Source organism: Dipodomys ordii, unplaced genomic scaffold (genome assembly GCF_000151885.1).
Source record: "Dipodomys ordii isolate 6190 unplaced genomic scaffold, Dord_2.0 Scaffold45, whole genome shotgun sequence".
NCBI classification, from domain to species: Eukaryota; Metazoa; Chordata; class Mammalia; order Rodentia; family Heteromyidae; genus Dipodomys; species Dipodomys ordii.
Window position 1 is genome coordinate 8,141,759 of NW_012267261.1, and position 22,659 is coordinate 8,164,417.

At 52.3% G+C, this 22,659-nt stretch overlaps 1 protein-coding gene across 1 annotated transcript; it reads left to right on the forward strand.

Annotated features, from left to right (window-relative positions):
• Positions 1 to 1,153: 1,153 nt before the first annotated feature.
• Positions 1,154 to 22,124, forward strand: Tnk2 (tyrosine kinase, non-receptor, 2). Its single transcript, XM_013019315.1, has 12 exons — positions 1,154 to 1,232; positions 4,780 to 4,960; positions 6,136 to 6,206; positions 8,135 to 8,356; positions 9,388 to 9,553; positions 10,737 to 10,755; positions 12,022 to 12,148; positions 12,531 to 12,677; positions 12,775 to 12,869; positions 18,878 to 18,969; positions 20,331 to 21,679; positions 21,993 to 22,124. The coding sequence occupies exons 1-12, from the start codon at positions 1,155 to 1,157 to the stop codon at positions 22,122 to 22,124; spliced, it is 2,679 nt and encodes an 892-aa protein (XP_012874769.1). The 5' UTR covers position 1,154.
• Positions 22,125 to 22,659: the final 535 nt, after the last annotated feature.

The window sequence follows — 22,659 nt, forward strand, 5'->3', positions numbered from 1 at the left end:
CATTTGTTAGCTCTAGGAATGTGGGGGCCCATGGGGACTTGATGGAGTATCTCCAGCCCCCTTAAGCAGAGTCTGTTATCTGGGAGGAGGTGCTATAAAAAAGATACCCTGCAGCTGAGATCCTACAGCTTTGGGTGGGGGCTCCCAGCAGAGGTCTTGGGCATACTTGGTTTTTGTTGTTGTTGTTTTGTTTTTAAGAAAGCCTTGGAAAAAAAAAAGCCTTAGACTTTTGCCAGCTAATCTGGGGAGAAGGCACCCTGGATTTTATGGGCAGTACACAAGCAATCCCAGGGGAGAAGGTGGAGAATCTCATCCCCCCATCCCGGCTCTTGGCTGGACTGCCCCACTCTGGCAGGCCGCCGACTTCCTATTTCCGTCGGGCACCAGGGTAACAGGGCCACATTAGGGTCTGAGCCAGGAGACGCCCAGCCAAGGCTGGGACTTGGGGTGGGGGAAGGCCCCTGAAGGATCTGTCTGCAGGGTCCAGGAAATACTCTGGTGTCCAAGTCCCAATTCAGGCTGTATTCTAGCCACCATAGCCCCAGACAAGCTCATATAGGGACCTGTAGTCCCTTTGGCTGCTTGCTGTTAGATTCATAGCCCCAACCCTAAAATCCCAGGAGTTGTCTGCAACTGTTGAGAGCTGCAGTAGAAGCCACAGACAGGAGGCTTTGTGTATGGGAAAGCAGGGGGGCCAGTAAGGGTGACTGGGAGGAAGAGTCCCCCCCATTTCTGCCGTCCTCTTGGCAGTGATTCAGAAAGGTCCTTTTTCATCCAGTGTCAGAGCTGCTCAGCTGGGGAGGGAGGGACAGAGGGAAGAAGGGAGGGCGGGCCAGCGAGCAGTCCAGTCGGGTGGGGGAGCCCAGGAGTAGGGCTAGAGTTGTGACCACTGCACTGGAGAGAAGACAGAAACAGGACGGAAGACTGACGCTGTAGCCAGCTGTGAAAGCCTAGCCAGCCTTACCACAGAGCAAAGGAGACCATCCATTCTTCTGCCCTATTTTCCACACCAGTGTGGGATTTGGAGACTCCTGGGACAGCCCCCAAGCTAACTGGCCTTCGGGCAGAGCACAAAGCTCGGGAGCTGAGGCTCTTGCTTGTCACTTAGTAGGCCATAGCCACAGTGACCTGCTCAGAGGTTTGGTTCTGTGGAGATGCCGGTAGCGCGTCGGTTCCCTGGCTTAGAGCTCTCCTTTCCTCTCCTGGCCAGACTGCGGCGACGTTTGTACACAGTGAGTGTGGAGTGGGGGACTGGGTCAGCCCCTCAGCCCCCATATTTTAGTGAGGGGCCGAGCTGGACTGGGGATGGCTGAGAAACTCTTCCCTTGAGGGCTTGACTGAGTAGTGTGGGCTGACTGGCCTTTCCTTTCCAGCTGCTTTATTCATGACCATGTGTGTTAGGAAGATGTATGCAGGAGCTGCAGGAGCCAGGTTATGTGTGTGTGTGTCCACACTAGCCACAGAGTCACATGGTCGAACACAGGTACGCACACCATGCTGTGCTGGGGTTCAGGCACATGCTGAATTGGCGACTGACTGAGTGAGCTGGTGGAGGCTGCAGCAATGCTGTGTACTTTGTGGACAAAGAAATGGGAGCTGGAGGAGAGGTGGTCTGTCTGGGGCCTCCCTGGCTTAGCAGTACAGGCAGGACTGGAACCCTGACTCCTTTCTCCTCACCAGGAGACCAGTGTTCTTCCCAGTCTTCCCACACATACCCTGAGCAGCGTGTTTTGTTAGCTTGTGTGCTGTGCTTTCTAAGTAGCCCCAGGGGAGGGGCCTCTGGGTTTTCCTAGCCTTGACCATCCAGGGCCTACATAGCTTTAAGCTGCTTTCTAGAGCCCACAGGAGGACAAAAGTAGCACCTGAAACCCAGGGATTTGCGGGGTGGGGTTGAGGAGAAGACCCGTAGACTGCTTGAGCCCATCTGGAAGTGGAGCCCTATGTAGCTAGTGGGGTCACTGTCCCAGGGGCAAGGCAGAAATGGAGGGAATGCCGGCTGGCTCCTCCTGGCCGGGCTGAGGGGAGGAGCTGCCCCATGGCCAGTGGTTTTCATAGTGCACCTTTGGATTTTATTCTGAAAAGCAGTGGCCTCCCTTCTTTGCCTCAATTTTTTTTTTTTTTTTAGGTTAAGTAAGGGAATGCAGGGAATATTTAGAACTGGCATAGAGTACAGTTTTGAAGTATTCTATTTTCTCTGCTGTTTCACAAGTAAAATTAATAGGAATGTCCACATTAACTGTGTATAGTCAAAAAGCCATTGCAATGCCAACTGGAGAAATAAAAGAGGTTGTAGTGTGTTAGGACATTGGATACCATATGAAAGTAGTGAGATGCTAAAGCCTCAGATGCTAATGGCACCATCTTCAAGGGATGTTTTCAGATAAGGGTGGATTGCCTTCATTGACAATCATCCAAATAATAGACTTGTGCTGTGTTCTAAAACAAAGTCTAGTTTCTCTCCAATGTATATACATAGTTCTTTTCCAGGAAAATTCAGTTTATATTGAAACTACAAAAATATTTTGTTGTTCATATGTGAAATGGAAATTGAATCTAGGTTTGGATGATTACAAACAAGTTTGTCACCTACATTAAGTTGGGTTGTATTTGGGATAGTGGTTGAGACTGTCCTGTGGATTGCAGGATAACTCATGTTTTCCTCCAGTCACCCATTCAGTGTGATTAATGCTCCCTCATACATTGCAACAACCAAAACTTCCATAGTGGGATATGCAGCCCTTATGTAACCCAAATGAAGTTGGGCAGCAGGCCCAACTGCCTGGCCTAGCGCTTGGGGGCAAATGGAGGGCTTCTTGTTCCCATTTGTCACTCTCTGTATTGCCTTGAGCTGACGGTAAACTCTGAGCTCCTGGCACTGTGTTGGCCACCACTGGGAACATGTGTTGTGCCTGTGCTGTTGGTGCCCATTCCTTTTAGTACATCTTAAACTGTGTTGAGAGTTGAGGATGAGGCCATATTTAGGTGGAGAAGGAGTCACTTGGCCCATAACCTAATAGCTGGCTTTTCCCCAACATCGGTCTTCCTCATTGGAAATAAAGGCAGGGTCAGAAGTGTCTGACCAAGCCCTCAGATGTGAGATGTCTAACTTGGATGGGGATAGGTTTGATGTCTGATAGTAGCTTTGAAAGTACTACTAGACCCATGAGGGTGTAGGCTAGAGGTCATTCACTGATACCCATTGGCTGATTGTGGTCTACAGATGTGTTTTGTTTTGCCAGCACAGTGTGTGTGTGTGTGTCCTTTTAAAAACTAGCATTAAACTATGTGCTGGTGGGTCATACCTGCAATCCTAGCTACTGAGGATTGAGGTTCAAAGTGAGTACAGGCAGGCAATCAGAGAGAGAATTATTATAGAGACACAAGATCAGCAGAAAGCTAGAAGTGAAGGTATGGCTCAAGTGGTAGAGCTCCAGCTATTAGCAAAAAGAGTCAAAAGAAAGCTCAAGACCCTGATTTGAAGTCCTAGTACTGGCACAAAAAAACCCCCCCAAAAACCCAAAACAAAACAAACAAAAAGAATTAGTTAGACAAGGGGGTTTTATTTTCACAAGTCCTTGCTGCATTCAGAGTGTCTTGATCAAAGTCACCCCCTCTGTGTATTTCAAACTGGAATTTGTTGATAGCAGGAGAAAGATGAAAATGAGAAGCAGGGTACTATGGGTAATGTGTACTATTTGTGGGGTTAAAAACAAAGTCTCAAAGGGCACATAAATGACATTATTAACAGCTGGCTTCAGAGATGTTATATAGAAGGAGGAATAAGACTTCTATGTACCTTTTGAATATTTTAACATATACATATATCATTTTAAAAATTAATGGCAAAATTTTCAATGAATTTAGATGTTTGGTATAGAAAAAATAGCAAGCACTGATAACACTGAGCCTTAATCTCTTGTGACAACTATCAACAAGTGAGGTACCCATTGATAGTGGGGTTTGAAAGCCAGCTTGGGTCCACGCCCCTCCCTCTCTCCTTTATGTTTGTAGCCCTGAAGGCCTTTTGAGTAGGAAAGGCTCTTGTGATTTCAGGCACTGGGAGGAGCTTGACTTCGGTCTTTCTGTGAGGTCTCTATGATGTGAGGAACCCTGTCTTAGATGGGTTTCCAAGACACCAACCACCCCCTCCACCACCAGGTTTCTATTTAAAAGTTTGGAAGTAAGAGCATGTACATTTTCTAGAGAGATAATTGATAGTTTTAAATACAATTTGGGGGCAGGAGGGCACGTGTGTGTGTGTGTGTGTGTGTGTGTGTGTGTGTGTGTGTGCAGGGCCACTTCCAGCTTTTTTGGTAGTTTATTGGAGATAAGAGTCACATGAATTTTCCCGCCCAGGCTGGCTTCGAACTGCAATCTTCAGATCTTAGCCTCCTGAGTAGCTGGTATTACAGGTGTGAACCACCGGTACCTGGCCTAAATTCAGTTTTTAAAGGGCTTGTGACTCCTGGAGACTTTAAGAGCAGATGAGAAACGCAAGCATGAGGTTAATATCAGATCATTCAATTGTAGATCACAGATTTGGGAGTAAGAACCTGACTCCTGATTATTCTGGCACCAAGGCTAGATCTCAGCCGCCCTAAGTCTACCCTTTTTGCTGGTATAAGAATAGGGGGAAGTGGACACAGTTGTTTTTGGGGACCAAGCAGCATTTTGAGTCCTTTCAGGAAGCTGTAGGGTAGGTGTGGGTGAGCTGAGGGCCAGCTCACCCTGCCACCTCCCTGTATCCCTTGGTCCCTCAGCCTCTCTTCCTCCCTACAGAGGCTGGGAAGCAGCAGCATGCAGCCAGAGGAGGGCACAGGCTGGCTGCTGGAGCTTCTGTCTGAAGTGCAACTACAGCAGTACTTCCTGCGGCTCCGCGATGACCTCAATGTTACTCGCCTATCCCATTTTGAATATGTCAAGAACGAGGACCTGGAAAAGATCGGCATGGGCCGGCCTGGTAGGTGGGGCATGGGCTTTGCTTGTCTTTTTGCCTCTGACCGTTTACTTTGTATGCTCAAGTGGCCTAACACATAGAAGAATCCCTTCCTGGGCCTGTGATTCTCTGGGGTAGCAGCCTGAGTATCCTAGAGCCCCTGAGTGAGTCAGGAAGACACAGTGGATGCTGCTAATGGGCATATTGCGAACAGTTCATATTTGTAAAGGCGAATTGGAATTTGAGGAGAATGGAGTCTATTTTAAAGCTCTGGCTACCTACCCATTTTGCTTGATCAGAAATTATAGGATGTATTTTCTCTGTCTCCTCACATTTATAAGTGTGGAATTAAACCTGTTCTGTTAATCACTCTGAATACCATTAGAGTCAATGCCAGAGATTTACAGAAGAGAAAACTCTCAGATGATTTGCTAAAGCATGCACATTTGTTATTGTTGGTGGTGGTGGTCATGGGACTTGAACTCAGGGCCTAACCCTTGAGTATCTTTTGCTCAAAGCTATAACTCTCTACCACTTTGAGCCACAGAGCAGCTTCTAGTTTTTGAATGGTTAATTGGAGATAAGAGTCTCACAGATAGTTTTCTACTACCTAGGCTAGATTCGAACCGTGATCCTTAGATCTCAGCCTCTTGAGTAACTAGGATTTCAGGTGTAAGTCACTGGTACCCATCTTATATGCACATTCTATTCTCAGTTGGACTCACTTCTCTATATTTATCCTAAAAGTAATGACTGTCATCCAGAAGCAGTTACTAACATCATTAACATTAAATGTTCTTTATACGACATTAGAAACTTACAATATATTCAATTTGAAATAGCAACATGGTCATTATGGGCCAAATTAGACACTACTTTTGCTATTTTTGACCTGGATAATTAGTGCCTTAAGCTAGTAACATAAGACCTTTGTATGGAAAAAAAAAATTCAAATTGAGACAATTCTATCTGTTTAATTTTTCTGGAGAGTTGGGAGTAGTTGACCACTGTTGTTGAACTGTTGCCTACACACTTGCATCCATTTGCGTAGAAGTGGAATGCAATGACTGTCTGGTTGAATGAAGCTCAGTGAAGATGGTTGAGATAGATTTAGTTAGTGTCATTGCGCTGGGTGGCCAACAGCTTCTTTGAGGTGTTATGAACTGCCTGACAGCACTAAATTCCCTTCCTTCTTGCAGGCCAGCGGCGGCTGTGGGAGGCTGTGAAGAGGAGGAAGGCTATGTACAAACGCAAGTCATGGATGAGCAAGGTAGGGGGGAGAGAGAGAGAGAGAGAGAGAGAGAGAGAGAGTGTGTGTGTGTGTGTGTGTGTATGCACGCGTGTGCACTCACAGGCTAGGAACCTCCCCCCATTCCCCAACAGGTATAATCTCACAATGTTCCTTTGCACTTTGTATAGACTTCCCTCCTCCAGTGTCTTATCAGTCAGGGCACTTGTGGAGCTGCGCTGCCCAGCTAAGTGTCTGTCTGCCAGAGACAGACACGTGAGCAGCCTGTGTGCAATGAGGTCTTTACAGCTCCTCTTGGCGTACAGGGAGCTGGGGCTCGTTGACAAGGGCGCCTTCCTTTGAGTGTTGGGCCAGTGTCCAGGGTTAGGTGGTGGTGGAGACTGTCTGGACACCTTTGACTTGCTTCTTCCCTTCCCCCATTCTCTTTAGTGTAGGTTTCTCTGGTCATCAGGCCTAGCTTCCTTCCTCAGAGCCTGCCCCCATCACCTTGTCCAAATTTGGGTCTGTGGTGTAGAGTCCCTGATCTGACTCAGTGGAACTTTGCCCATTGTCTGGAAGACAATGGGAGAGGAAGTGAGCCAGCCAGGGCCTCCCTCCCCACTTCTGGCCTCGGGTGGGGGGGAGGGTGAGCAGGGCAGCACAGCTGGACTGGGATTGGGCAGTAGAGCTTTCCTGGATTCAGTCTGGCAAGGGGGCTGTCTCTTGGGATCCTATGGCCTTTTCTGGGGACACAGTGCTGGCCTCTAGCCCAGGTTCTAGGGAAGGATGAGTGTGTTGAGGCTGTGAAGTCAGGCGAGAGCAACAGTATGTGAGTGGGATCTTCCACTGGCTCACAGTGGGTCTCTGAATGGCCAGTGACCCTCTCTAAACTAGTCATTTCTTCAGTAAAGTGTGCTAGAGCTCACCTTGCAGGGTTGTTGAAATAATGGCTGTGAAAGGCCTTGTGAGGTAAATATTGCTTGCAAACACGAGGCATTCCAGTTACTTGTGAGAAGGAAGGAGAAGAAGCCAAGAAGCGGTTCTTAGGCTGAAATGCCCCCTTGCGCATGTAGATAAGGCTCAGCCAGCTTCTAGGGAGACTTTGGAGGTGGGGGAAGGGATCTAGTCTGCAGCTGTAGCTTTGGTGCCCTGGTAGAGGTGAGCAGACCACTGCTATGGTCAGTTCTGCAGTTCCTGGTTCCCTTCTTCCTACCCCTTGACTTTTGGTCCCCTCCTTCATCAGCCCAGGCCTTAGAAACTCCTCCAGTCTTCCTTCTTTCTCAGGCCTCAGCCCTAGGCGCCTCTCCAGAAACCCAGCTGTCTTTCCAGGCCCTTCTCCAGCAAGGGCTAGCTTCATTGTACCACATAGACACACAGACACACACATACACACACTCACACTCACTCTTCAACCTCAGACTAAAATTATCCTCTCCCCTGGGCAGGATGAAGGGCAGCCGACTCCCTGGGGAGGGTAGAGACAGACAGCGCCAAATGGTTAAAACCAGAGAAGGGGCCAAGGCTAAAAATGGACAGGAAGGTGTTTGTGGAGGGCCCCTCAGTCTCCTACTCCACCTTTGTGGGTTAGGGGCAGGAGTCTGGGCTGGATAGCGGGTATAGGAAGGGGAGAGTGGAATGGAGGATGGGAAGGAGACTCCAGTCCGGGGGTGGGGAAGTGGTTCCTAGAGGGTTTTGCCTGGGTTTGTCCCTGTAGCTGAATTTGAGGGTACTGCAGGCACAGGCTGTTTCTGGCACCAACATGAGGCTGTACTGAGGCTGTGGTTCCTGGTTGGGGTAAGCTCTGGAAGAAGTGTGATCTGCTCACCAGGCTGTTCTCTGGCACTTTGGCAAAGTCAGGATAACATGAGCCCAGCTGCGGACCATGAGGTAGACCCAGTAGGGTGTGACTGCACTGAGGGATTGGTTCTGGAGCCCTGAGTTCCATCTGGCCCCTGGTTGCCTTCAAACAGGTGTTCAGTGGAAAGCGGCTGGAGGCTGAGTTTCCCCCTCATCACTCTCAGAGCACTTTCCAGAAGCCTTTGCCCACCACTGGTGGCCCAGCAGGTGAGGGGGCCCTGCAGAGCCTCACCTGCCTCATTGGGGAAAAGGACCTGCGCCTCCTGGAGAAGCTAGGAGATGGCTCATTTGGTGTGGTGCGCAGGGGTGAGTGGGATGCCCCTGCGGGGAAAACGGTAAGCTCTGCGGCTTGGGGCAGCCACCGGGAAGGCGGGGTAGACTCTGAGAGTGGTAGAGGCTCGTCTGCCCTCTGTGTGGGGGCAGGGTTGCAGAATTGCTCACCCTCATCCATGCTCAGCTTTAAGCACTTTGTTTTATTTTCAAGTAAAAAATAATTCACTTAGTATAAAAATCTGGATACTATTTGGAAAGTACCTATAATCCTACTACTTGGGTGAAGCAGAGTGAGCACTTCAGCCCTCCCACCCCCAGGGGTTTTGCTAGGAAACAGAATTTGGATATAACTTTTTGTGTTTTTGTTGTTTGGTTGTTGTTGTTGTTGTTTGTTTTTTGAACTCAGGGCCTGGACATTGTACCTGAGCTTTTTTGCTCAAGGCTAGTGCTCTACCACTGGAGCCACAGCTCCACTTAAAGTTTTGTGATTAATTATAGTTAAGAGTCTCACAGATGGGCTGGGAAGGTGGCTCAGTGGCAGAGTGCTTGCCTTACATGCATGAGGCCCTGGGTTCAATTCCTCAGCACCACATAAACAGAAAAAGCTGGAAGTGGCACTGTGGCTCAAGTGGTAGAGTGCTAGCCTTGAGATGAAGAGCTGAGGGACAGTGCCTAGGTCCAGAGTTCAGGTCCCACGTCCAGCAAAAAAAAAAAAAAGAGTCTCACAGACTTTCCTGTCCAGGCTGGCTTTGAACCATGTCTTAGATCTCAGACTCCTGAGTAGCCAGGGATATAGGCATGAGCCATCAGCGCCCAGCTAGAAATAACATTTTTTAATCGTAGTCTTATCCTTTTTCTGTGGTGTATTACATTAAAAAAAACTTCCTTTGGGGGTGACATATATAACTTAAGGGGCACAATTAAGTGACTTCATATACTTCATAGACCTGGGTCAGCCCTATCTAGATTGTAAGGCCTGCAGCCTCAAACTCCCTGGGTAAGGATGTTAGAGGCAAATTGGAAGGAGGAGCCCGTAGGCTCAGTGTTGGGGGTCAGGCGAGTCCTAACCCCTAGCAAATCCCACTTCTGGCAGGTGAGTGTGGCTGTGAAGTGCCTGAAGCCTGATGTGCTGAGCCAGCCAGAGGCCATGGACGACTTCATCCGGGAGGTCAATGCCATGCATTCCCTTGACCACAGAAATCTTATTCGTCTCTATGGGGTGGTACTCACACCACCCATGAAGATGGTGAGTGTGATGGGTAGGAAGGGATAGAGAGGCAGGGAGCAACCTGAAGGTATACCCTTCCTCCTGCCTGTGCTGTGGTTACTCTCTCCAAGCTGATGAAGTCAGGGGCCCTCCAAGTCCTGCTGTGCTCCCTAACTGATACGGCAAAGGGTCCCCTGGGTAATTTTTTTTTGGGGGGGTCCAGTCGTGGGGCCTGAACTCTGGGCCTGGGCGCTGTCCCTCAGCTCTTCAGCTCAAGGCTAGCGCTCTACCACTTGAGCCACAGTGCCACTTCCGGCTTTTTTTCTTTTTGCTTATGTGGTGCTGAGGAACTGAACCCAGGGCCTCTGGCATGCAAGGCAAGTACTCTACCACTGAGCCACCTTCCCATCTGCCTGATGGCTTTGCACTATCAGCAAAATTGGGGTTAGGAGCTGCCACAGTGAGGTCCGACTCCCACTTGGAAAAACCACCAGACCCATCTAACCACCCCTTGCATATTAGCCTTGGGAAAGACTTGGGACCAGCCCTTCAGAAGTATTGTTTGTATCCCCTACTTAGAGCAGCACTTTTGTCTGTCATAGGGTCTGCCTGAACTTTTCTGCTCAAAGCTACCACTTTACCCACTTTGAGCCACAGCTCCATTTCCAGTTTTCTGGTGATTAAATGGAGATAAGAATCTCATGGACTTTCTAGCTTCAAAGTGCAATCCTCAGATCTCAGCCTCCTGAGATGAGCCACCAGTGCTTGGTTTGAGCAGCACTTTCTAATTCAAGTGCACTGAGAAATTTAACCTACTCGGTGGACACACTAGTGAAAAATGGATTCCAGGGGGGAGACAGAGATGAGGATGAGGAACTGCAAGAACTTGTGTGCGGTTCTGGAAGCCCTGGAAGGGTTCGGTTAGGTTAGTGCCTCTGGGTACTCACTCGTCAATCCTGTCGGGGAAGCCCCAGCAGTGGCGGGGGTCGCTGTCGCCATGTCCCGTATGGATAAAGCTGTTCTGGAGGGGCTGGCTGATGTCTTGGGCTGACAGGCCAGCCACAGAGGTCACCACATTGCGAGGGAAGGGCCCCACACACAGTGTCCGTGTGTTCTGCCCACGCCACCAATAGTTCTCAGCTCTATTTGACAGAGAGAGCATAATGAACACCAGGTCTAGGAGAGTCCCTGGGAGTGAGACTCTTCTCAGACCAAGATCACCTTGGTCACCGTAGCAGAAAGGGAGTGTGAAGGGTAAGGCCTGGGGCAGTCAGTATCCTCCAACCCCCATCAGTACCTCCATGACCTGCCACTCCCTGAACAGGGCCTGGCTGTTTGCTCACAGTCTTCTCCTAAGCTCCCCAGGTGGGTCAGGCAACTTTCTCTACAGCTTACAAATAAAGAAACACGTCCCAACAAGTGACATGTCTTGTCAGATGATTGCAGCAGACTCGGGGTTCTAACCTAGTCATTACCTCTACAGAATCCGTGCGCTTCTCTCAATACCATCTTGCCTGTCTCTTTCTGCTGGCAGGCCTGGAGCTGGGCCTCTTCTGACTACCAGATTTACTCTTTTTTTTTGGGGGGGTGCGGGGGGGGTCCGGTCGTGGGGCCTGAACTCTGAGCCTGGGCGCTGTCCCTCAGCTCTTCAGCTCAAGGTGAGCGCTCTACCGCTTGAGCCACAGGGCCACTTCCGGCTTTTTTCTTTTTGTTTATGTGGTGCTGAGGAATCGAACCCAGGGCCTCATGCATGCAAGGCAAGCGCTCTACCACTGAGCCACCTTCCCAGCCCCAGCACTTTTCTTTTTATTATAGCCTATTAAAACAACCCTATGGAGTGCACAGGTTATTGTTCCCATTTCAAAGATGTGGAGAATGTGGCTTAGGGATCTTGAGTGACTGGCCTGAGCCAGTCCCTTTTGAGTGGCATGATAGATCCTTTGATTGCATTCAGGATGCTCACTCCTCACTCTGCATTCAACCCACCTTTGGGGAGACCTTTCTAGCATTACTGTAGTAACATTTCTTCGTTCACTCAGGTGGAAAAACCACAGCAAGTATGGGTGGATTTGGGGGAAAACTAGTGAGACTATTTCCTTGTATTTCGGTTCTTCCTCAGGCCCTGTCTGAAATTCCCACCCACACCTTCCTGCTGAAATGACCCAAATCCTGGGATCTTCCCCAAATCTGGAATTGTCATCCTCATACTAGATAGAGAACAGTCTATCTCTTCTGTCCTGAAGTCTTCTGATCTTCCTCTTCCTGCTCTTTGGCTGAGAAACTCCTCCTTTCTCTTCCCATCCCGGCTGCATAAAGGACCCGAGTATAGATAATATTCTGCAAGGCTGTATACCATGTAGTCAAGAAGTCTTGTCCCTTTTGCTCCTCACCATGGCCCTCAATAATGCCTGGCAAACAGGGCAACAGTAAATGCTTGTTGAATGATTAGTTTATATCCACTGGGGGCTAAAGCAGGTGGGAAGTCCTTGAGAGGCCTTCTCTGACTCTTGTTTCTGTTAGGTGTGCCCCTGAAAGCCTGAAGACACGGACTTTTTCCCATGCCAGCGATACCTGGATGTTTGGAGTCACATTGTGGGAGATGTTCACCTATGGCCAGGAGCCCTGGATTGGCCTCAATGGTAGCCAGGTGAGCAGGCTGGGGATGCACTGCCTGTTGGTAGGTAGGGGTAATTCCATCCCTGGTTCCCAAGCTGGCCTTGTGTGAGCTTACTTTCATTTGGTGGACTCCCATCTCCCACATTCCCAATGTCTTCATGACCTATGGAAAGCTGAGTAAAGATAGGTCACCCTGGTGAGTCAGGGGTCCTGACTCTTGTTGCCCTTTCCACTTGTTATCTACCTGTTCTGAGGCCCCACATGTGACAAATAAGGGTCTAAAGAGCTAAGAGTGAGACCCTCCCCAAGAGAAGATCTTTTCTTTGGAGGACAAGCATGCAGCCAGCTGCCCAGTTATAAGATGGCCAGAAAGAAGGTAAGAGCTGAACGGTAACTGCACCTCTCCACGGCAGATTCTGCATAAGATTGATAAAGAAGGGGAGCGCCTGCCTCGGCCCGAAGACTGCCCTCAGGATATCTACAATGTCATGGTCCAGTGCTGGGCTCACAAGCCAGAGGACAGACCCACATTTGTGGCCCTTCGGGATTTCTTGCTGGAGGTGAGAGGCATGTCTACCCCCAGGAGCTGGTCAGGTCTAAGCAAGGGGCCGCCTGAGGCTTAGTCCTGGAAGGTCAGTGACCTGTCTTTGCCCTCAGGCCCAGCCTACCGACATGCGTGCCCTTCAGGACTTTGAGGAACCAGACAAGCTGCACATCCAGATGAATGATGTCATCACCGTCATTGAGGGAAGGTAGGGCCCTGCTCTGTACTGGGGTCCCTGAAACAGAGATCTCTTCTACCTGTAAGATTCTCACAGCAGCCCACAAGCTGCCATGGGAGGGACCAGTGTCATCAGAGTGAGGAGTGACAGGCCTTGGTCAGGCTCCTGAGAGCCTGGAGGCAAGACCCGCTGCTGTCCAGATGGGATTTTCCCTGCCTAACATACCTGTTACCTTCTCCTACTGGGCTTCAGCCTTGCCTGTGTGGATAGGGCCAGGCTGCCATTGTGAAGAGTAGGTAGAAGCCCAGCCTAGCTCTGGAGCTGCAGAAACACTAGAATTCCTGAGCATTCCTCTTCTCATCCTCTCTGCCCCCCAAATCTCCAGTATATGAACTCTTGACTACCTGTTGGATACCTTTGAGAACCCCAAAACAGCCCACTCAGGTCCATCTTTTTGTCAGAGTTCCATCTTTCCTGCTGAGCCTCACATCTTCCTTCTAGGGCTTCCCAGTCTTGAGCTTCCCACTTTCATCCTTGCTTCTCAGTCCCTCCTAGTAAGGACTTCTCTCTCTCTGACTTGCTTAGAAATGCATGTCTTAGCACAAAACAGCACCTCCCAAGTGAGGTTCCCGCAATGCAGTCATAGTTCCTACCTTCAGCCCTGCCCTCTGCTGGCTCTACTTCCTATCTCTAGTGCCCAGGGTAGTGGAGGAACTGGTTGGGGCAGGACAGCTGGGGATGCCTTTGGGGCAAGGGGTGAGTGTTACGACCAGGAAGAAAAGTGAGGCAGAGGGAATTCCCTGTACTCCCCTCCTCTGACTCAGAACCAGGCTGTGATACCTGTGAGGATATTCAGTTATACCTTGTGCCCCCTGGGTGCTAGTGAGTGGGGCTAGCCTCTGAGTCATTGGTGGAGTGGGCCCTGGAAGCTGCATGTGTACAACTCAGCAGCAACTACTGTGGCGCTTGCCTGTGTGTCTCAGACAAGGGCTTCCTCACATTGGGCCCAAATGACAAGGGACAGGAATAGCATTCTAGCAGGTTGCAGAGGGTGGGTGTGCTTGGGAATTTGGTGGTGATAGGGGGAGGGAGTTAGAGACAACAGTGAACAGCCTGTGTGAGTTTGGAGTGGAAAGGCTAGGAACGGGGCTGGAGACATGGTGCAGAGCTCGGGGGGAAGTCTGGACAGAGGCAGGTTAAGGGAGGCATCTCCTCCAGAGGTACCCAGCAGATCCTTATGCTGGAAGTCTGGATCTGTAGCCATTCCTGCCTCTGGGCCAGATTGCCTCAGACCTAACCAGCTCTCTTACGGCTCCTATGGCCTTAGGTCCTTACCAGCGCCCATCTCCTGCTCTCAAGGGAGCCTGTGTTCCTTTGGGGTGTCTCGGGAGCTTCTCTCTCTCTCTCTCTCTCTCTCTCTCTCTCTGTGTGTGTGTGTGTGTGTGTGTGTGTCTAGCGTTCTGGGTCCTGGAGGTGCCAGGGGAACAGTTCTTCCTGGGAGGCAGTTGTGGGTGTGCCTGGTCCCACCCTTCCACCATGGGCACTCGTTAGCCCCAGGCTGCTGCTTCTACCACTGGCTGTTGCTCCAGTGGTTCAGCTCACAGGGCTCCTCCTCCACTGTGTCTGCCCTCTGTCCCTGGAGCTGCTCAGAAGGTGGGAGGTAAGGGGAAGGAGGCCACAACAGCCGGTGAGGCTTCAGGAGTGGGCCTGTGTGTCGGTGGTACTAGAGCTTTCCTCTGCCTTCTCAGTCCCTGGATAGCTCTGTTTGTTTGCCTCAGTCTGTCTCTATGTCTCCAGGAGATCAGGCTCTATTCTTGCATGCTTGGGTCTGAGTTTATCCATGTGGGTTTCTTTTCTCTGGCTCTTGGCTTTCTCCTTATCTGTGCTCTTTTCTTGATGATTCTTTCTTGCTGAAGCTGTCTTTGGTATGTTTCCGAGACTAGAGCCTGGGCATCCACTTGTCTTCAGCTCTGATCGATTCTGTAGGTTCAGAGCTGCTCATAGAACCAGGCAGTGTATTTATGAACTGAGCTGAGGATGTCCTGTCCACATTCAGAAGGACAAGTGACAATCTTTCCTGAAGGGCCTTCTTTGGAGGAGGTGCGGCTAGCTACCTTTTTGTGTTGTTTTTATCGAAGTGGTATTGGGAGCCAGAGTTTTAAATCCATTTGCAAGTACTTGGGCTTGCTGGGCCCTGGAACCTCTGCTCTCTGTTGCAGCTAGAGAGGAAGGAATCAGGTATCTGGGTTGTCCCTCCAGCCAGGGGCCCCAGGACACAGAGATGGGGCTTGGTGTGTGTGGGGTTCTTCACCAGATGTTTAGGTAGCATCATTATTCAGTCATTTTTGGATGACATTAGTGAGGGCAGGAGCAAAGTGTAGCCTTAGGAGCAATTCTCAGCCCAGGCACCCTTTTCTGTTCTCTTTATTGCCAGGAGGCCTAAGAACAGTAGAAAGTAGGAAGTTCACACTGGAATTTCTGGGCCCTCTTCTGACTCCCCCTGGGCCTCCTTGTTCTGGCTGTCTACTTTTGTCACTGCATCCAGTGACTGCTGTCACTGCTTTTGCCATGGAGACTCTGGTCTGTTCATGGCAAGGAGACAGCATGGCTAGAGCAGGAGCAGGCCTGTGGAAGGCCCTCTGCATTGCAGGCATCTCAGCTCCACTGAGCACATGTGGGCAGGAAGGCGGAGCATTGGTCATCTTAGAACGATTGCTTGAGTCTTACCTGGGGAAACTGCTGTTTTAGTGGGTCTGGATCTACTCCTATGCTCTAGTAGCTGCATGATTTTGAACCGGCTGGGGTTCTGCCTGGGATGTGCCTGTTATGAGGGCAGGTGTCTTTTACTCTCAGAAGTAGTCCCAAGGAGGCATCTGTGTGAGGAACTGAACTATTGTTGGGAAGAGGAAAGGGTATGCCACTCTTCAGAGGAGTGATGGGAGCCACTGAGCAGCTGGTGGTGGTGAAGGAGAGCAGCAGCAGGGTCCATTGTGCCAGGAGGACATTACTGCCCCACAGCTTTCATGGACAGCTCTGTGAAGTGGGGACCTTTTCTCTTCCTTCTTGGAATAGCTCTGCTATTTTTAGATAGATCTTGTCCCATCTCAGGGTGTTGCACTCTCTTCTTCCTTCCTTTCCTGCCCTTCCCTCCCTGAAGGCAGGGAGTAATGACAGGGTATCTATGTCTGGTGGTGGGCTGGGCCTGTTTACCAAGAGGCAACTATGGGAACCCTGCCCTGTCCTTCGTGTCCCCAAAGGCTGCTTACTCATGGGGTTTGACTGTGGGTCTGTAGGATGGTCTGCCACCCCAGCTAGGCCTTAACACCTTCTCAGGTGGCTCAGACATGGCCTCTTCCTCCATCCCTGTCAGGCTCTCTTGACTGGCTGTGTTTTGGAGGAGGCTCTTTGTATGGTTCCGGGTGTGGTACAGATAAAGTAAGGAAGAGGAGGTGGTGTTGAGGGCAGGCAGCTTGGTGCCACAAATGCACAACAGCATGAGACTGTCACCATTTGTGCCTTAGCCCTCCAATAGTCTCCCCCATTGTCAGGCAAAGCCTTATAGCCTGTCAGAACCCTGGGGCATATGGAGTATTCAGGAGAAAGTTCTGTCCTTCTTGCTCTGGTCTTTGCCTGTTGCCTGGGCCTAGATCATAGGTTAGACTGTGTCAGCACAGGGTTTTTGTCTGCGGGCAGAGTCAGGACTGAAAGACCCACAGTCCAGACAGACTAGGAGCTCTGAGTTCCCTTCTGCACTCCTCATTGTAATGCAAGAGTACGACTGATCCCAAGGAAATGGCAGGGTAGCAATGGCCGTGGTCTGCAGTCCTGTTCCGTGGAGCACTGGGAGGGCACCTCCACAACTCGAAGGTCCACATGCAGGAGTGGCCCCAAGCCTAGTACTGAAGTCCATGGTACTTCCTTTGTCTCCTGCATCTCTTACTACTCCTGGAACCTGGTTGAAGAGTAAATCTGGGGGCTGGGAAGGTGGCTCAGTGGTAGAGCACTTGCCTTGCATGCATGAGGCCCTGGGTTCGATTCCTCAGCACCACATAAGCAAAAAGAAAAAAGCCGGAAGTGGTGCTGTGGCTCAAGTGGTAGAGCGCTAGCCTTGAGCTGAAGAGCTGAGGGACAGTGCCCAGGCCCAGAGTTCAGACCCCACGACCGGACCCCCCCCCAAAAAAAAGAAGACATCTTGTGTCCCTCCTGTGGGTGGGTACTTGCGGTCCCCTGCAGAGAGCACCACTGTGCCATACCTTGAAACTCATACATACTCAGCCCTGTGCTTCAGCCATGCACACGTGCACAACTCCATGTGGCCACTTCCCTCTCCCTGCAGTCTGCCAACTCTGGGGCTTACAGTTTGTCCTCTGAAATCCTTTTCCTGTGTGCCACTTCACTCATATACCAGATGGAATTGGTTTTTCTGTACTATCACATTGTTCATTCTTTTCACTGCGATATCTGCCTTACTTAGTACTCTGGTGTCGCACTGGAGGCTGTGCTGGGTTAATAATTCTCAGAAGCCAGCACTGCAAACAGGCTCTGCAGAGAGGAGCGGCAGAATGTGGTGATGCTTTTGCTCTGGCTTAGGTCTGTGGGTGTATGAGGCATGAATAAGCAAAGTCACTTGCTGCATTTTCTCTCCCTTTTGCCCTCACCATGTTCCTCTAGCTCTGCATATATTCATTTCTCTTAGCATTTTTCTGTTCCAGAAGCCCACATACTAGAATAGGATGTGGAGGCAGAATAGGGCGGAAGTGTAGAGGCCAGGGAGCAGATCCTAAACTGGGAGCTGGTTGTCACTGCCAGGCCACTTTGGGAATGAGGCAGTCTGGGCTGTCCTCACTCTTTTCCCTCCCTGAGCTTCCTCTGCCACAGCAGCAGGCCGAGGGACTCTGATCCATAGCTTTTCACTGTAGGAAAAATGGGTCAGAAGGTTCCAAGATGGTCTCTCGTTCCCTTTTGGTGAAAAGCCACCAGGGCTCCAGCCATCACCACTCCTGGCACACTGGGAAGATGACTCGCAGCTCAGGAGGAAGGCTTCATCAGTGGTCCCAGAGTTCCACAGAAGTGAGCTCCACAGATGTGGAGTCAAGAAGGCTCACATCTGTATGCAGCCCAAGCAGGAGGAGCTTGCTTCCCAGACCAGGGGAGCCCTTGTGAACAGGCTATACACAAGTGGCACAGTCCCTTACTACCCCACATTCCTCAGCAGAGCTCCCTCTGCTTGGGCGGGCCTCGCAGTTCCTTTTAAGTAAAAGGTTGGTCACTGGAGGGCATGTGGTGAACCAGGCACTTTCTAGATGCCCCACCTGCCCTAAGGAAGCCCCCTGGGGAGCTCTCCTGCCAGATCCCTACCTTCTGTGCCCCATACACCAAAACACCAGGCTGTTGGAAGGTTTGGCCTGGGTCCCTTGCCTCCCACAGACCAGGTGAAGGCCCGTGAAAGCTGGAGCAAGAGAATGCAGGCCCCTCCAGGAGGCTGGCGCCCTCTGCCCTACTCCTGGCATGCTGTGGCCAGCCCAGCCCCATTCTTCCGGGCTTTAATCAGCCCCAATGACTAAGCCTCAGATACTAACAGTTGGCACAGGGGCTGGAGTGAGTGGGGAGCAGGGCAGGCGTCCTAGCTATCCTCACCTCCTGCAGTTCAACAGAGAGTGCCTCCTGCCTCCTCTGTCCCTGGCCTCTTAGCCGAGTCTGCAGGGCTGAGGAGAGTGGGCTAGCAAGTGGGTGGCTAGCATGGGTTGGGCTGTTGTGGGGTTGTCAGGGATAAGCTTTGTGCTTGTGGTGTAGTTGGAGACCCCCTGAAATCCTAGGCTTTTCAGCTTGGGGTCAGGTGTCCTTTCCTTGCACTGGCCTGGTTACCGTTGAGACATGCAGAGGAATTGCATCTAGAGGAAGGAGTCAGAAGCATGGCGCTGTCCCCTGCACACACTCAGGATTTCACGTTCTGCCTCACACCCAGGATAGCTGAGCACTTGTGCCAGATGTTTCCTCACTGCTCTGCTCCGCCTTCTGACTTGGCTCTGTCCCCACAGGCTGTATCTGGGGAACCCTATGGACCCTCCTGACCTGCTAAGCGTGGAGCTGAGCGCCTCCCGAGCCTCCCAGCATCTAGGAAGAGTGAAAAGTAAGAGCCTTCCCACCCTCGGGTGTCTCTGGTTCATTGGCTACCCAGGATGGGGCAGTGTCTTCTTGGGCCAGCCTGGGGTTACTTTTCTGCTCTGGGGACAGTTGGGTGAGGGCAGCAGGTGGGACAGCTGTGTCCCTGGCTCCAGCTGGGCCTGGGGTGGGAGCAGAGGCAGCTGTATCCGCCGAGGAGGGCATCCTCGGGTTGGTCCTGCATGGTCCCAGCCCACCTCAGCTTCCTCCTCCCACCTTACTCACCATCATGCTCAGATCCTGGCTTTCCTCACTTCCCCCTAATCCTGCTCTTCTCCCCTGAGCCAAAACCACCCCACAGGCTGTATCTCAGCCAGCAGCCTCGTCCACCTCTGCGATCCTGTGCCTCTCATTCTGGAACACAGTTGTCCCCACCCTGCTGCCCCATCGCCTCTCATTTGCAGTCTGAGTTTTACATTTGCTCACTCCTGTTCACCTCTCTCTCCCCCTTCTCTCTTCCTCTCCCTCTTTCCAAACTGCTGTCGTCTGTCTGGCTCTGTCTCCCTCCCTGGTCCTCTATCTTGTTCTGTTACTCTCTTCTCCTCCCCGTCCGCATGGCCTTTCTTGCAGGGGAGCCTCCACCTCGCCCACCTCAGCCTGCCATCTTCACTCAGAGTAAGTGGGGTTGCTCAGGACGCCTTGGCCCCTGCTCCCGCCCTCTCTCTCCTCTATATTCTCTTCTCCTCCTGCAAGGTACAGAGCCCCACTGGCTGACTGGGTGGGAGGGGAAGCCGGTGTGTGCTGTGAGCTTTTGCTGCTGACCTGGCCCGGCATGCCTGCCTCCCCGCTCCACACCCTCAGAAGCCCGGGCTTCTGGAACAGGTTTTATGGCCCTGATGCCCACCTGAACGTTGATGTGCTGGGGCCAGGCCCTGCCTCGCACCCTTTTGGGTCTGCAGAGGCTGAGTCTTTGGCTGCAGTTGGTCAGTAGTTCAGTTCTCTCTGAGGATTGCTCCCACTTCCCATGCCTGCACTAATGGTGCGCCATGATGGAGGGGAGGTGAAGGCTTACTAATGGCCCAGGAGCAAGGGTTGGGGTCTTGTGTTAATGGAAGGAGCATCAGAGACAGGCAGGAGTGGGAGGTGGGGACTTGGCTAGCTTACACTGAGGACTCAGGATAGGCAGTAGGTTCTGGCCTCCTGTGTAATCGAGGTCGGCTGTGCACTGACCATTTTGGCAGCTTCAGACTGACCTGTGGGGGCTTTGGCAGTAGAGGGTTAGAGGGAGTTGTTTACTTTCTTTCCCCTACCCTGCTTTGCTTTGTCCCCCATTTCTGCCTGACCCTGCCTCCCTGGGGCCTCCTTTTTTTTTTTTTTTTTAAATTGCAGAACCTACCTATGATCCTGTGAGTGAAGACCAAGACCCGCTGTCCAGCGACTTCAAGAGGCTGGGCTTGCGGAAGCCAGGTCTGCCCCGAGGGCTGTGGCTAGCAAAGCCCTCTGCCCGCGTCTCTGGCACCAAGGCAGGTCGAAGTAGCGGGAGTGAGGTGACGCTCATTGACTTTGGGGAGGAGCCTGTGGTCCCCGTGCCACGGCCCTGTGCGCCCTCCCTAGCACAGCTGGCCATGGATGCCTGCTCCCTGCTGGACAAGACACCACCGCAGAGCCCCACGCGAGCGTTACCACGACCTCTGCACCCCACACCCGTGGTGGATTGGGATGCACGCCCACTGCCTCCACCCCCTGCTTATGATGATGTGGCTCAAGACGAGGATGACTTCGAGGTCTGCTCCATCAACAGCACCCTGGTGGGCGCAGGGCTCCCTGCTGGGCCCAGCCAGGGCGAGACCAATTACGCCTTTGTGCCCGAGCAGGCACCGCTGCCCCCTGCCCTGGAGGACAACCTGTTCCTCCCACCCCAGGGTGGGGGCAAGCCACCCAACTCAGCCCAGACCGCAGAGATTTTCCAGGCCCTGCAGCAGGAGTGTATGCGACAGCTGCAGGTCCCCACTGGCTCCCTGGCGCCCTCACCCAGCCCGGGGACTGATGACAAGCCGCAGGTGCCCCCCCGGGTGCCCATCCCCCCTCGGCCCACGCGGCCACGTGTGGAGCTCTCTCCAGCCCCCGTGGGTGAGGAAGAGCCAGGTCGGTGGCCTGGGCCCGCCTCTCCTCCCCGGGTACCGCCCCGGGAGCCCCTGTCCCCTCAAGGCTCCAGGACCCCCAGCCCCCTAGTGCTGCCTGGCAGCTCCCCGCCGTCACTCCGCCTCTCAAGCTCGCCCGGGAAAACAATGCCTACCACCCAGAGCTTTGCCTCAGACCCCAAGTACGCCGCGCCCCAGGTGATCCAGGCTCCCGGCCCACGGGCTGGCCCCTGCATCTTGCCCATTGTCCGAGATGGCAAGAAGGTCAGCAACACCCACTACTATCTGCTGCCTGAGCGCCCTCCCTACCTGGAGCGCTACCAGCGTTTTCTGCGTGAGGCCCAGAGCCCCGAAGAGCCAGCTGCCCTGCCTGTGCCCCTGTTGCTTCCCCCACCCAACACCCCAGCCCCTGCTGCCCCCACTGCCACCGTTAGGCCAATGCCCCAGGCTTCCCCAGACCCCAAGGCCAACTTCTCCACCAACAACAGCAACCCAGGGGCCCGACCACCAGCCCTGAGGGCCACTGCTCGGCTGCCACAGAGGGGCTGCCCTGGGGATGGGCCAGAGGCTGGACGGCCAGCAGACAAGGTCCAGATGGTGAGTGCCAGACTGCCTCGAGGTGAGGGGCAGGGGCCCAAGGGACCCAGAGGAATGGGCCCAAGCGGTGCTGATGGGTGGGTGTGCCCAGCTACAGGCCATGGTGCATGGGGTGACCACAGAGGAGTGCCAGGCGGCCCTGCAGAGCCACGGCTGGAGCGTGCAGAGGGCTGCCCAGTATCTGAAGGTACCACCTCCTGGCATTCAGGGGCCCTGAGAATCGATCTGCTGTTCCCAGTCCCACTCCCTGGCTCTGACTCTTCTGCCCTGACCCGTGCCCTTGGGTCCTATGGCATCATCTTCTGCCCCTCAGGTGGAGCAGCTCTTTGGGCTAGGTCTACGGCCACGGGTGGAGTGCCACAAAGTGCTGGAAATGTTTGACTGGAACCTGGAGCAAGCTGGCTGCCACCTTCTGGGTTCCTGCGGTCCTGCCCACCACAAGTGAGTGAACGCCACCCTGTCCCAGGAGGGGCGGCCCCAGCAATGCCACAGTAGGAAAGCCCAGCATGTGTGTGGCCAGGGAGACCCAAGTGGAAAGAGTTTTTCCTAAGTGAACTCATTTAGCCCTTTTTATTAGAAAACCAAATAAGCTAACAAGTAAGACGGGATTGGCTTCCGGGTGGGAAGGGCCACTTCCCCAACTCCTCCACAGTGCCTGCAACAGCACTGCAGGCCTGAGGACTTACTAAACACTTCTCTTTTTTGTTTCTTTTTTCTTTTTTTTCTGGTTGGCTATGGGGCTTGAACTCTGGGCCTGAGTGCTGTCCCTCAGCTCTTCAACTCAAGGCTAGCACTCTACTACTTGAGCCACCGCGCCACTTCTGGTTTCCTGGTGGTTTGTTGGAGAGAAACGTCTTACGGACTTTTCCTGTCCAGACTGGCTTTGAACAGCGATCCTCAGATCACAGCCTCCTGAGTAGCTAGGATTATAGGCGTGAGCCACCAGCACCCAGCTAGTTGTTTTTTTTTTTTTTATTTCT

Excerpts from the sequence above, each read along its gene's own strand:
- Tnk2 (XM_013019315.1), top strand. The coding sequence starts at position 1,155 with ATGCCGGTAGCGCGTCGGTTCCCTGGCTTAGAGCTCTCCTTTCCTCTC. Across the intron at positions 6,207-8,134 it reads GCAAGTCATGGATGAGCAAG|GTGTTCAGTGGAAAGCGGCT; the intron begins GTAGGGGGGAGA and ends GCCTTCAAACAG. Across the intron at positions 18,970-20,330 it reads GCATCTAGGAAGAGTGAAAA|AACCTACCTATGATCCTGTG; the intron begins GTAAGAGCCTTC and ends TTTAAATTGCAG.